Source organism: Colius striatus, chromosome 7, assembly GCF_028858725.1.
Source record: "Colius striatus isolate bColStr4 chromosome 7, bColStr4.1.hap1, whole genome shotgun sequence".
Lineage (NCBI taxonomy): Eukaryota > Metazoa > Chordata > Aves > Coliiformes > Coliidae > Colius > Colius striatus.
Window position 1 is genome coordinate 20,048,220 of NC_084765.1, and position 12,354 is coordinate 20,060,573.

At 44.8% G+C, this 12,354-nt stretch overlaps 1 protein-coding gene across 1 annotated transcript in view; it reads left to right on the top strand.

The window, feature by feature from the left end:
* HCN4 (hyperpolarization activated cyclic nucleotide gated potassium channel 4) overlaps positions 1–12,354 on the top strand; it is a 111,906-nt gene that overhangs the window by 78,074 nt on the left and 21,478 nt on the right. The window contains exon 5 of the mRNA XM_061999910.1: positions 11,557–11,703. Within this exon, the coding sequence (XP_061855894.1) occupies positions 11,557–11,703 (147 nt within the window). The remainder of the gene's footprint in view (positions 1–11,556; positions 11,704–12,354) is intronic.

Below are 12,354 nucleotides of genomic sequence, written 5' to 3' on the forward strand. Positions count from 1 at the left end.
AGTTCAGGGAGGAGATGGGAGAAAGGAGTGTTAGACAGCCTAGGAACACATTGGAACAGAATTTGGTTCAATCAGCAGGACACACGGCAGAGGGAAACTCGTTTATTCGCGGCTGTGCGGCCGATTGAGGTAAGCCAGGGGTTCCTGGAGCACGGGGAGTGCAGGAGAAGCGAGGAGAGCCGCCAGGAGCAGGCAGCTCTCACGAGTGGGACGCTTTTGCTGGGAGGTGGAGCCACAGCAACTGTGGTCAATTTAAATGTTCCCCAGGGAGCGCGAGCGACCAGGAGCGCGGTGAACAGGGAATGATGCGACACCCAGGTGTGGTGCGACAGTTCAGGAGGCAGGGTGAGCAGGGAGGACAGGTAGGGAACGATCTCACAGCCCTCACAGAGAGATGGAAGTCAGAGAAGTGCTCCTGCTTCAGTCTAGCAAGATGGTGGGCACTCACCTGAGGGCTAAAGCCAAGGCTCAGGTGGATAAAACCCTGGTGAAGGTCGATGCATCCACCCAGACAGAGCGGGTTAACACAAATGTTTCAGTCCAGGTGGAGTGCAAGAATTGTTTAGGATGTTTAGGGACCTATGCTTCTGAAGTAAGTATGTGTCAAAGGTGCCTTCAAGTTCAAGAACTGCAGCGCTTCGTGAAAAGCCGCAGGAAAGTGTTAGACTGTGTAGTGTTAGAGGGGGAGAAGTGGAGCTATGAGGGGGAAAAGCCAGGACAAGGGCTTTTCAGGAAGACTGGGATGTGACCAGAGCACTGGGCACAGTTTTACCACTATATCACAAAATTGCTGGACTAATTATAACTGAGACTAAGGCACAGTGAAGAGAAGGACACTGCAGCACTAGGAATGCAAGCTGATCAAATCTCTGTATGCAGAGTATTTATTCAAATGTGTTTGAAGTAGCAAAGAAGTCAAGGACTGATCCAGCCACCTGGTCAGACTAGCTGCAGCCAATTTTATACCTGCAGGACTGGGCAGTATGACTTTTCTCAAGTCAGATCTGAAGACAAGGGCAGAATGTGACCCTAGAAGCTAGATTCCAGTCAGTCCTCAGAGGAATCAGCACCATGAAGCCAGTAAGGACTGCGGCGGGAGTAGCAGAAGTGTGTAATGTTATCAGAATGTAGCAATGTGAACGAGAGGGTTAATAGATCCAGGAGAAAAGCTTTGTGACAGAGGCAGTGTTAGAGGATTTAACAAAGGACTTATTTTATGTGTGGTGGTTATAGCAGGGTCATTTCCCAAGGTGTTGTTCTAGGGTTAATGCCATGGGGATGGAGTATATTCATTTTCCACTTGCAAATGGGACAAATGATGGCCTAAAAACAAATATGTATTTACTTTCTGCATTCCTTAGAGCTTGAATAACCACGATTAAAATGAGACTGCTTCATGATATACAGCCTTGCAACTTAATTTAGTTCAGTCTTCATGGGAGAATGTGTCTGTTGAAACACATTTTAAGTAAAGAATCTCAACAAGTTTTAAGGTTGATTAGAAGAAGCATACAACAGTTTAGAGACTTGAGTATACCTTTGGGCTACAAACAGGGCTCTGCCTCTCACCTCCACTGAGGTCAGGCTACACAGACTCCAGCAGCTGTTCTGGGAGTAGCCAAAGACAGTGAGGAGGTTGAGGAAGAGCAGAAAGAACATAGTAACAGGACAGATGGTTATTGCAAGTAACTGCTGACAAGCTTTGCTTTGTGTAACCTTCGAGACAGGATTTGTGAGAGTTTGTGGAGAAGGTTCACAGAGCTCTGCCAAACCAACGCAATTTTCCCTTGTACAAACAAGGCTTTTAAAAGGACTAAAAGCCAAGATGCACAGTCTGTTGGCTTCAGTAGCAGGCCTGGCTCACTCTGAGGTGGATTCATTGAACATTCCATCCCTGTCCTGTCTAAATCTCCACCTGTAGCATCTGACTTGATGCTGTGCTGGTTTCTGCACAGGGGAGCTGCATAGGATCAATGTGCATGAAGAATTTGGAGAGGGAAGTTGCACCCCCCAAGACAGTGTAGTGCTGGGTTTTCTGAGTAGAAGTGGAAAGTCTCATGTGGGACAAAGTACTCACACCAGCTCAGGCACTGGAAGTGACACAGCCACTGACTGGCTCTGTGCCTGCCTTTAAAAGCTCTGAATCAGAATAGTACTTTAGATCTGTCACTCTGAAGTGACTGTTTTATTTCCAGTCACAGAGGCAAAGTTGGAAGGGACCTGTCTATCCACTTTTGCATCACAGTCTGTTATGCCCTACATTACTTGCCCATGGTCACAGAGAGTGTCAGTAGCAGGATCAGGAGCTGATTCTTATCTCAAACTCAGTCTGGTATCTGAATCCAAACTATTGTTGCACACAAGATTGGTGTCTATTTCCTGCATGTGAGAAAGTATTATTGCAAGTCCATCCTGAAGGATTCTGTTAGAAAAAAATTTCCAAAATCATGCCATATGGTTCTGTATTATAACTGAATTGATATGACAGCTTTGACTATAGAGGGGAAGCTTCACGTTTCCATTCTCAGCCAGTGCTCCCTGCCACTCTTTCTCCACTGTACCATTCTGCTTGTGCACTACTTTTCATGCTTCTCAGACCTTTACTGAGATGATTTCTATCTTCCAGATTAGCTTTTGGCCAGATTATGGGTTGAAGCTGCTGAGTGCCAGAGCTGGTGCAGGGAGATGGTCCATAAGCAAGAACAGAGGGCCTTGCAGCTCTTTGTGGATCAGCTCAAGCCTTAACATGTAAATTCATCATTGACTGCGAAATTGCTGCACAGCCTGCAGAAGCTGTGGCTCACAAAAGGGAGAGTTTCCTACCCAGGAGACGAATAAACTAGAATGATATGCAAGTTATTTTCATGCTTTTTGCAGATTCCCCTATTAATTTATTTCTCTAATCCTATAGCTCCACTGGATTAGTGTTTATGCCAGGTCATCACACACATATATATACAGGCACACACACACTCACTCATCCTCCCCAGCAGACTCTGTAACCTTGAGATGTTTGGGAGTGATGATTATGCTGCTCACTGCAGCTTGGAACAAAGCAGAGAGTCTCTGGGCTGCACTCTCCCATCCCAGCAGGATGCATGCTGTGATGGGCATCCTGCAGAGAAGCTCTTCTGTGTTATCTTCTCAGGTACGGAGGGAAAAATGATGGATGAGAGGTAGGAATTGTTGCTGTCAGCGTTGCAGAGCCCTGTAAAGCCATAATCTCCACCTCCAGAGCCTCATCTTTCCTAAAGATCTGTCTGCTACACTGACGTTCTCTCAGGCTTTCTGCTCTCCACATTCATTCTCATATTCCTCCTCCTCTATGGACAGTGTAGCCAATGCCTCTTGTTCTGAAAATATATTTTGAAACTGGGTAGATACCTGCATATTCACTTGTCATTATCCCGAAGAAGCACCTGCTGCAGCACGATTGCACAGGGGCAAACGAGTAACACTTAAGAGAGAATCCCTTTATAAGTCCTACAGAAGCAACTAATGACATTGCCTCCTAGTTCCTGAAACAGCCCTGCTTAACTAACATCAGCATAGTCCTTGCCACAGTTCTGGCTATTCAAGCAAAAAAAGCACTTTACTGTCAAACTATCAGCATTTCATCCCTTCTGTCATCTGCCTGCATTCAGAAAAGTGTAACTGGGCAAAATTTAGTAATTGTAAAGGCTGAAGAATAACAACTGGAACATGCCATCTCTATTGGAGGGCAAAGCAGATGTTAGACCATTATTTGAGAGAGAAAAGTGAGATACTGCCTGCCTACTACAATGGAAGTGAAAACCTGTCTTGTGGGCTTAATCGGTCCTTGTTCTTTCTTGGAGACCACTTCATAGCTACTTCTGTAGTTTTGGGCTCTTGTACTATGCAAGTTGGTGTTCTAAAAGTGTGCAGGGAATTCTGTGTAGTGATCCTAGCTGGGATCCTGGATACAGTATAATCACACAAGCCTGGCAACAGGCCTTTAGTGATTAGCCCTCCTCCAACCTTCCTTTAAGCAGAGCTAACTTTTCCCAAGCACAACACTGTACTGAGGTTGAATTCTTATGGCTCCAGGCTGGCCTAGCCAGTTCTACCTTGGGGATGACATAGCACAAGTTCAATTGACCAATGTCAGCTGCTCTGTTAGTGTGGAGTTGGGCAAAGGCTGCCAATATTCCTACAACTACTCTGCCACAAAACTGTCAGATGGGAAATTCCATGTTCATTACCAGTCTAGACAGTGTTCACAGATTAGCAGGGCTTGGAAGGGACCTTTAGAGGTCATCCAGTCCAACTCCCTGCAGGTTCACCTCAATGGGGTTGCAGAGGAATGTGTCCAGGAGGGTTTTGAAAGCTTCCAGAGGAGGAGGGCAGCCTGTGCCAGGGCTACCTCACCTAACAGTAATGAAATTTTTCCTTGTGTTTAAGTGTAATTTTTTGTGTTCCAACTTGTGTCCATTACCCCTAGTCCTGTGACTGCATACTACAGAAAAAAAGTGTCACCCCATCCTCCTTACATCCACCCTGTAGGTACTTATAATTGCTGATGAGGTCTCCCCTTAGTCATCTCTTTTCTAGGCTGAACAGTCCCAGTTCCCACAGCCTTTTTTCATAAGCAAGATGTCCAGTCCCCTGATCATTTTGGTAGCCCTGTGCTGGACTCTCTCCAGAAGTTCCCTGTCTCTATTCAGATGAAAGTGACATTCCCAAGATGATTGGTCACTAAAGTCTGTAAGTTCTTAGGTCTCATTCCCAGATTCATAAGGTTTCAAGGGGTTATGTAGAAGTCCTCTCCTGAGTAGACATCTCAGTTCTGGATGTCAGGAAAACTGCAAAGCTCCCTTACTCTTCTGGTAATGCATGTGAAGGAGAGGGTAGGGAGCATGCAGCACTCCAGAAATTAAAGGTGTCTGGAAAATAGATTCAAATGCAAAATTTAGTCAAATTTTCTAAGTGGAAGAAATTTAGAGAGCCTTGCTTTGTCCTATTATGACTACACTAGTTATGTAGTACCTCAGTCTATTAGAGGTGGCCTGAGAACTGTTATGTCCTATGATACCATCAGTCACAACATTTGGCTTTGATAACAAGGCTTATAAAGAGTGTACTTTACTGATTGTGTCTCAAAGCAAGAGCCTCTGACATGCAGTGGGCTTGGTGTGTCTGTGATGTCTCTTGGTAGTTTTTTCTGTAATCAGGACATGGTTTTCTGGCTGGTTTGCAGTCCAGAATCAGCAAGAGAAAGGAGCAAGGTTAGATACAGCTGAAGTTAACAGGGGTTGTCCAGCTTTCTGTCTGATGTATTAAAGAATTGCTGGAACAGCAAAGGGCTCTCCCTTCCCATCTTCTCTGCATACTCACCCACATGTGATAGTAAATCCAAGGAAGCTGACAGAAAATTGCCATCTGATGTAAGTTGTCCCTCCTTTGAGTGGGGATTTGGACCAGATGACCCCTAGAGGTGCCTTGCAACATAGATCATTCTTTGTGGTTGAAAGTCTGTAAATGCTCTCAGGCAGTGAGCAGTGAAGATTCTGTGAGGATGGCTGACTCAGAATTGTATTTGCAGTGCTGCAAGGCAGCTGTGCTTTTACAGATACTATATCCATCACCATTTTAGAAGAATGTAAGAAATAAGTAAGGGATGGTATAAAGAAGTGTTTGTTCAGTTCAGCCAAAACAAAAAATCAGAAATTGGCATCAGTTTTTTTAGGTCATTTAATCCTTTTCATGAAAGAATCCTGGTCTGGTTATAAAATGGAAGTGTGTTCTGAATGAAAACCTGATGGTTACTTGCCAAAACACCTTGCAGTGCCCATTGCCTTCCCTTTGGGGCTTAAACTAAACTGGGGTCAAGTAGCTTTTGTTCTTGCACAAGAATGTGTTACGATGAACTTATTATTCCTTGAACCTGTTTAGCCATGTGTTACAAAGAGAAGCTCCACTCTGAAGGTGTAGAGCATGTCTTGTGGCTATCAGTACTAGTGGTCCATTAGCACTTGGAGCTGGCGGTTCGGTGCCAGGGGTGGTGTGCATCTTGTGGTGGCAGCATGTGCATGGAGTGGAGGATGGTGATACTGTGCAAGATGTGTGCAGCACCCATACCAGACAGGGCAGAGAGCAGCCAATCACACTGCAGGGCCTTTTTGTGGGACACCTTTACAGAAGGAGAACCACAGCTGCCATGCAGATTGCCTTCTGTCAGTAGGTTTATGTTAGGCATTCATCTTGGTTTGATGTACCAAATACCAGGATTATAGCTGGGACACCTTTGACATTTTGACACTTTATTCCTGAGAGTGGGATGCAGACAAATAATTCTGTTCTTTCAGCAAGGTTCACAACAACCTGTTCAGAGTAGTATGTTTGTGCACACAGGAGTACTGTCTGTGTTGTCACGGAAAGGAAAGTGCTATTGCTTCAGCAATTCTCTGTATCCTGGTGTGGGATTTGAAACTTCATTATCAGTTTTGAAATTCATTTTGGCACTTGATCTGTAAATAAATAAATAAAGACATCATAATGCAAACCACTAAGCCTCCCTGCTGAGCCATCTCTCCAGGCAAAAGAATGCTCCCAACAATACTGATTTCAAATTGCACAGACTCACTGTTCCTTTTTCCCCATCTTCAGCCTTTGTCTGTTGGCAATTTTACCTCATCTCTGTCATTCTGTTCTTCTGATGAAAATAACGTTCACCTCTTTTTCCCCATCACACTTCGAGATATGTGTGTCCAGTGACACAACCTGACATCTCCAAAATGTCCTGTGGTATGAGCTTTATGAATAATAAAAGGTTCATAGGCCAGGTCCAAAAGTCCCCTGTGCTAGACTATTGACTTATGGTAGGATGTGACCTCTCAAAGCTAGCAAGGCATTCTCTTCACGTGCCTTTCCCATGAGCTAGTCATGGGAAACCAGCTGTTTATGTGGCCCTGGTGTACAAGTTTGTACAGAATACATTCATCATTGCACCATCTTCTGTGATGCACAGGATTAGACCTTAAGGTTGAGCAGACAAATGAGGCAATGTCTACAGCATTTAATGCAGACAGATTTGTCCCAAAGTTCTGCTCTCCTAGGATCCCTGAAGTTAGCAGACATTTCCATTGCTGTCAGCAAAGCCGGATGTGTCCCCTGGGTGTGTGACTGCAAACAGCACTGAGTGCTATCGGCACCATCCCCCGTGTGGGCAGCCAACAAGAGGAGAGAAAACACTGTTCCATCAGACTCGCAATTGACCCTACTCAAGCTGTTGACATCTCACAGCCAGGAAACGGGACTGTGTGAAGCATAATCCTTGCCTGAATAGGTACTGATTAACAGCAAGGGGAGGCAGCTACTGCAGCTGATTATTACAGCTACCTTCAATGTAATGAATGTTGCATAGAAAGTGAGGAGGAAAAAAAAGGCTTCAAGAGTTTTCTGCTATTATCTGTGGTCTTTACAACACCACAAAAGATAAGGAGCCTGATTCTAGGTAAGATGATTTCTGAACATATCACTACCATAAGGGCATGTTTTTCAGCCACATAACATGTGACACTTCAGAGTCTCTTCCTGTAGCAAACAGAGCTGGTTCTGTGGTACAAAAATTAACTGAGTCTTTGGGAGAGCTCAGAACCAGGACGTTGAATAAAGCTGTTTGCAAATGGAGGTTGCTATCAAATAGCTTCCAAAGCTGAAGAGTACATGGACATGGGTTTAAATTTAGCTCATTAATCAAAAGTAATACTGATAATGTTTGACACCATTGTTGTAGTTGAGTTGATATTGAAATAAGCACTGATTCCTATATGAGCTGCTACAATTGGCCTTTATCACACTCTGTCCCTCTCTCACTACCACCCAGCTGTTTTTCCACTTATTCATTCACTTGGAGTTTCCTTTGCTTCCCTCTGTGAAGAAATCCGACTCCTTCTTCAGTCTCATCTGTAAGGCCATCCTCTTGCTGCCTTGGTGCTGGAGGATATGGGAAAGACAGCACATGCCTGAATACAGCTCCTCTCAATCACTTTCCTGTTGCTATGGAGACGGTAGCCCAGTGCATGTTTGATTTGGTGAATGTGTGTATTTTGGAAAAGGGCAGGACAGTACTCATGGGTACAAGTATATGTGCAGAGCCAGATGTGTTCTGAAGTGTTGTCAGACGCTAGATAAACTCTGGTAGCCTGCACCAGTTACAGCTCTCAGCAAAATATTTGAGGAGGGAAGAGCAAAATTGTGTAAGCAAGGACTAACAGTAAATATGCCACAAGCATAAAAGGAAAAAGGAAACCAACGAAGGTCATGCCAGCAGTGTCTGCAAGATTTTATTGTGCTACAAAAGTTCACTTTTCTTCCCTTAAACCATTCACTCCTTGAGTCATTTGACTCCATGAGAATGTGTGTCTTCATCATTTTGAGTAAGATGTAGATCTTGTTCTGGAACAAATCCTGAGGATGGGAATATGAGTGGCTTAAAAGACTAAAAAAAAACCCCCAAACTACTCAGCATGTATTTGGTTTTGGAGATTGCTAAATGTTGGGGAGTGACACGGTTTTGCAGGTCAGAGAATGCAACTATGTCTCATCAAGACTCTCCATCTGGTGAATCTCATTACTTAATCTTTACCCCTATGAAGCAGTAATTCACCTAAGAGAGCCAAAACATTGTACATTGTGGTTGATTCTGTATATCCAATTAATCCAATTAATCCAATCCCACAGGATATATACTACCAGCATTCAAAATGCTGTCAGAGCACCTTAGTTTTTTTATTCAGCTTGATTCTCATATTTATCACACAAGTGTATCTCTGGTGACTTATAGTTCCAGACATGGAGATGATGACCAAGATTAAACTCTGCCCCACAGTGATTTCAACCTATTTCTGGAAGAATGCAAACAGTACAACAGCTCTGTGTAACAAAGGTGTATTTACCTTTCAATAAAGGGAGAAAAGCATCCATGGGCCTTCTTTACAGTTGGTTATGTGTGTGTGTGTCCATGGCTATAGGAAACATTTATGAAAAAAATATACTGTGAAAGCATGGAAGGAACTGAGATGCAACAATAGAAAACAATGTTGCTCTGAAGCTCTGAACAGTGATGTGTGTGGACAAAGAGAGGTCTCAAAGAGGTGTCAGTGCCAGAACAGGGATGTGAGCAGCTCTTCTCAGATGCAGGATCTTTTTTATATTCAGAAATAGGGCAAGAAAATAGTCAAGCCTTTTCAGCCAGTGATTTATTATGCCAGAGAGAGGAAGATTCATAATAGAGATTGAGGGCATGGAAGGTGTTAAAAATATTCCATTCCCTTAGGACTGTGAGCAGTCTGAGCTTTGGTAGAAGCAGGGAGAGCGGTGAGATGACAAGTGGAAGTGGCCAGCTATAGAAGGAAAAATACTCAGCTAAATGGTTTCCCTTTGATATATTAATACTTCCCTCAAGGATTTATTTGAGGAAAAACAGACTTAAGAAAATGAGTTAGGATTTAAATGGACTCAATTGTCTTCAGAGAGATTCAAATAATTCCTAAATGAGTCTTTTTTAGGTCAATGCAGAGAGGCCACTAATCTCTGTGCTTTCCTCTGAGCACAGGTCAGACTGAGGACATGGAGACGAGTACAAGGGAGAAAAGAGGTAAAAGGGATCTGGGCACATCTGAAAGATGCTCAAAGTGGTGCCAGCTCAAGGGTGCATGAAATGGCTTTAGAGAGTGCCAGGTCTGCACAGTATCAGAGACTCGGTTGAAGAAGGAAGACCTGTCAATTCAGGGTTATCAAGCAAAGTCTTTAATCCACATGCACTCTGCTGTTGAAGTTCACCAGTTACCCTCACATCTTTGGATGTCTCAAATGCAGCAGTGCATTTTTGGATGTCTGAGCCAAGCCTCTCAACTTTCTGCATTTAAGAGCATAACCTGAAAAATTTTTTGTTCGGCTTGGACCAGTGAGCTGCCCATATGTGAAATTTTAGATTCTGCTCCCTTTCTGCCCCTCATTCAGGAGCTGTGTGCCCTGTGCTGCACCCAGTACCATCACTGACTGTCACAGCATGCTACCAGTCTCTGCAGAACTTCAGCAAGCCCAATAATAAAGCCCAGGCATTTGTTATTGATTCTCTGCCTGACTTCCCCATGGGGAGGTGGTGACTCGCTTGACTTTGATAATGCTGTAGTGATCATGAATATTTACAGCCAGCTCCTCTGATGCCAGCTACAGACAAAAAGCTCTGGAAATGCCAGGAAACCCCAAGTGTCCCCTCTGCCACCTTGGCTTCTTAGAGTAATTCCTCCTCTCCAGTGCAAATCAAGTCGTTAGCATGCAAGGCAGCACCAGCACAGACTGTGCTGGGAGCAGAGTGGCATTGGTGTGCAGAAGAGGTCTGTAACAAGCAGAAGTTTGGTAATTAGGGTCTTCAGCACAAGCTGCATGAAAGGAGCATTTGGGGACAGATTTTTCAGGGAGAAGAGGGGGAAGAGGGATGGCAAAGAGTCCTCTTGTCAACATTATTTCATATGGTACATACTCCAGATAATATTATGCAGTACGTACCAGTAGGAGGGAGCATGGCCATTGCAATGCGCACACCCATCCCTGCAGCACCTTCAAGGCAAGTGAACCCATTTACAGTCTTGTGCCCTTGACAAAGGGTCATTTATTCACAGAAAACACCATTCATACCTAAATACTGCTCTGGTGACAGTCATAGTGTGCCCTTGTATCCCCCTCTAAGTGACGTGATGGAAATGAAAATCATTAGGTAAAACTACGGACTACATTAGATCGCACAAGAGCATGAGGCAACAGACATCCAGCAAAAAGGAATGGAAATCAGGACTTGTGCAACCCTAGGTGGGAAAGCAAAGGTGCCCATCATAGCAGGGCAGGCAAGAATACAAAGGAGATGAAAAGCAGGCCACAGACACCACAGCCTCAATTAAATAACTCAGATTTCTATTTGTGTGTATCCTTTGGTTTGTCTGTGACTGCAAACATCCAAGGCAGAACTGTGTTCCCATGTTTTGTGCGGGGGTTCCTGTGAGTGTCTGAGGCCTTGAGGTGCTACACATCCCTTGCTGGTCATACACCCTGGCTGCTGTTCTGCTTTGTGCTGAGAAAAACACCTTCTGTTTAGGGCACACAGTACTTTCCTTGCTCTCCTCTGCACAGGGTTTAGACAGTCTTCGCTTAACAATATTTGCTGAGAGGAGACTCCAAGCTGAGCACATCTTACTCCTCTCTGCTCTCAGCATTTGCTGTGTGTGTAGAGGTAAACAGGTGCTTGGGATGCTCTACATACTCAGAGAATGAGCAGTTGCCTACACAGCATAATAGGCTGAGGTTAAGTTTGGAGGTTAAAACATGGGGCAGTCATTTGCAGAAGATAGCCAAGATGTCTGCGAACCCCCTGTGTATACAGGCAGTTGCTGGCTCCTGCACCAAATTTATCTGCCAAGACCTTGCTTGCCATGAAGGAAGCAAGTATGGGTCCAGTTTAACAGGTACTTGTCCATGAGCGGATGCCTTTTGTTGCATGTCCTTGTAAGTCCTTCTCTTGCTTTCTCCCCTGTGCAGTACAAACAAGTGGAACAGTACATGTCCTTCCACAAGCTCCCTGCAGACATGCGGCAGCGCATCCATGATTACTATGAGCACCGCTACCAGGGGAAGATGTTTGATGAGGAGAGCATCCTGGGAGAGCTGAGTGAGCCCCTCCGAGAGGTAAGGAGAGGGCAGAGAATGGGCACTGCATGTTCCTGTCACCTTTGGCAGCTGTGGAGCTCTTGGTGTTCAGTGTCATATCCCAATGCTTTGCAGGTGATGGGAGTAGTGGGAGGCCAACTTTCCCTTTAGCTCTGCCTCTGCATGTGCTCCAGTGTTATACCCAACAGACAGCACATTCATCTGTCTGAGCAGTCATAAAGGCCTCATTTTTCTTGGGGCTGTACCTGTTCCTAACTTTCTGGGAGAACAAGGCCAAGAAGAATACGGTCCATAGCTTGGCTATGTCTCTGTTGGAGGCAGTTTACTTCAGAGGGAGGGACTGTCCTAGCCATTGCTGTGAGTCTGGAATTCCATTGCATTGGTTATGGCAGAAGCCACTGCTGTGGAGAAAGAAATGTGGGCTTTTGGTATTTGCAGGGCTCATGCCTGAGTCTGAGAATCACTGCAATACACTGGCTCTGCCACCCACTCAGCATGTGAATAGGTACCTCTTGGAAACTTTTGAAGATATGGCAATATCTGGCAATGACATTGCTCTTTCCCAAAGAGCCCCTGCAGCACAGCACACTTCTTCAAGCCCCCTTCCCACTCCACACAAGAGTGCACCAGGTACAGTGTCTCAGTAAACTCCCACTGTGTGCTCCCTAA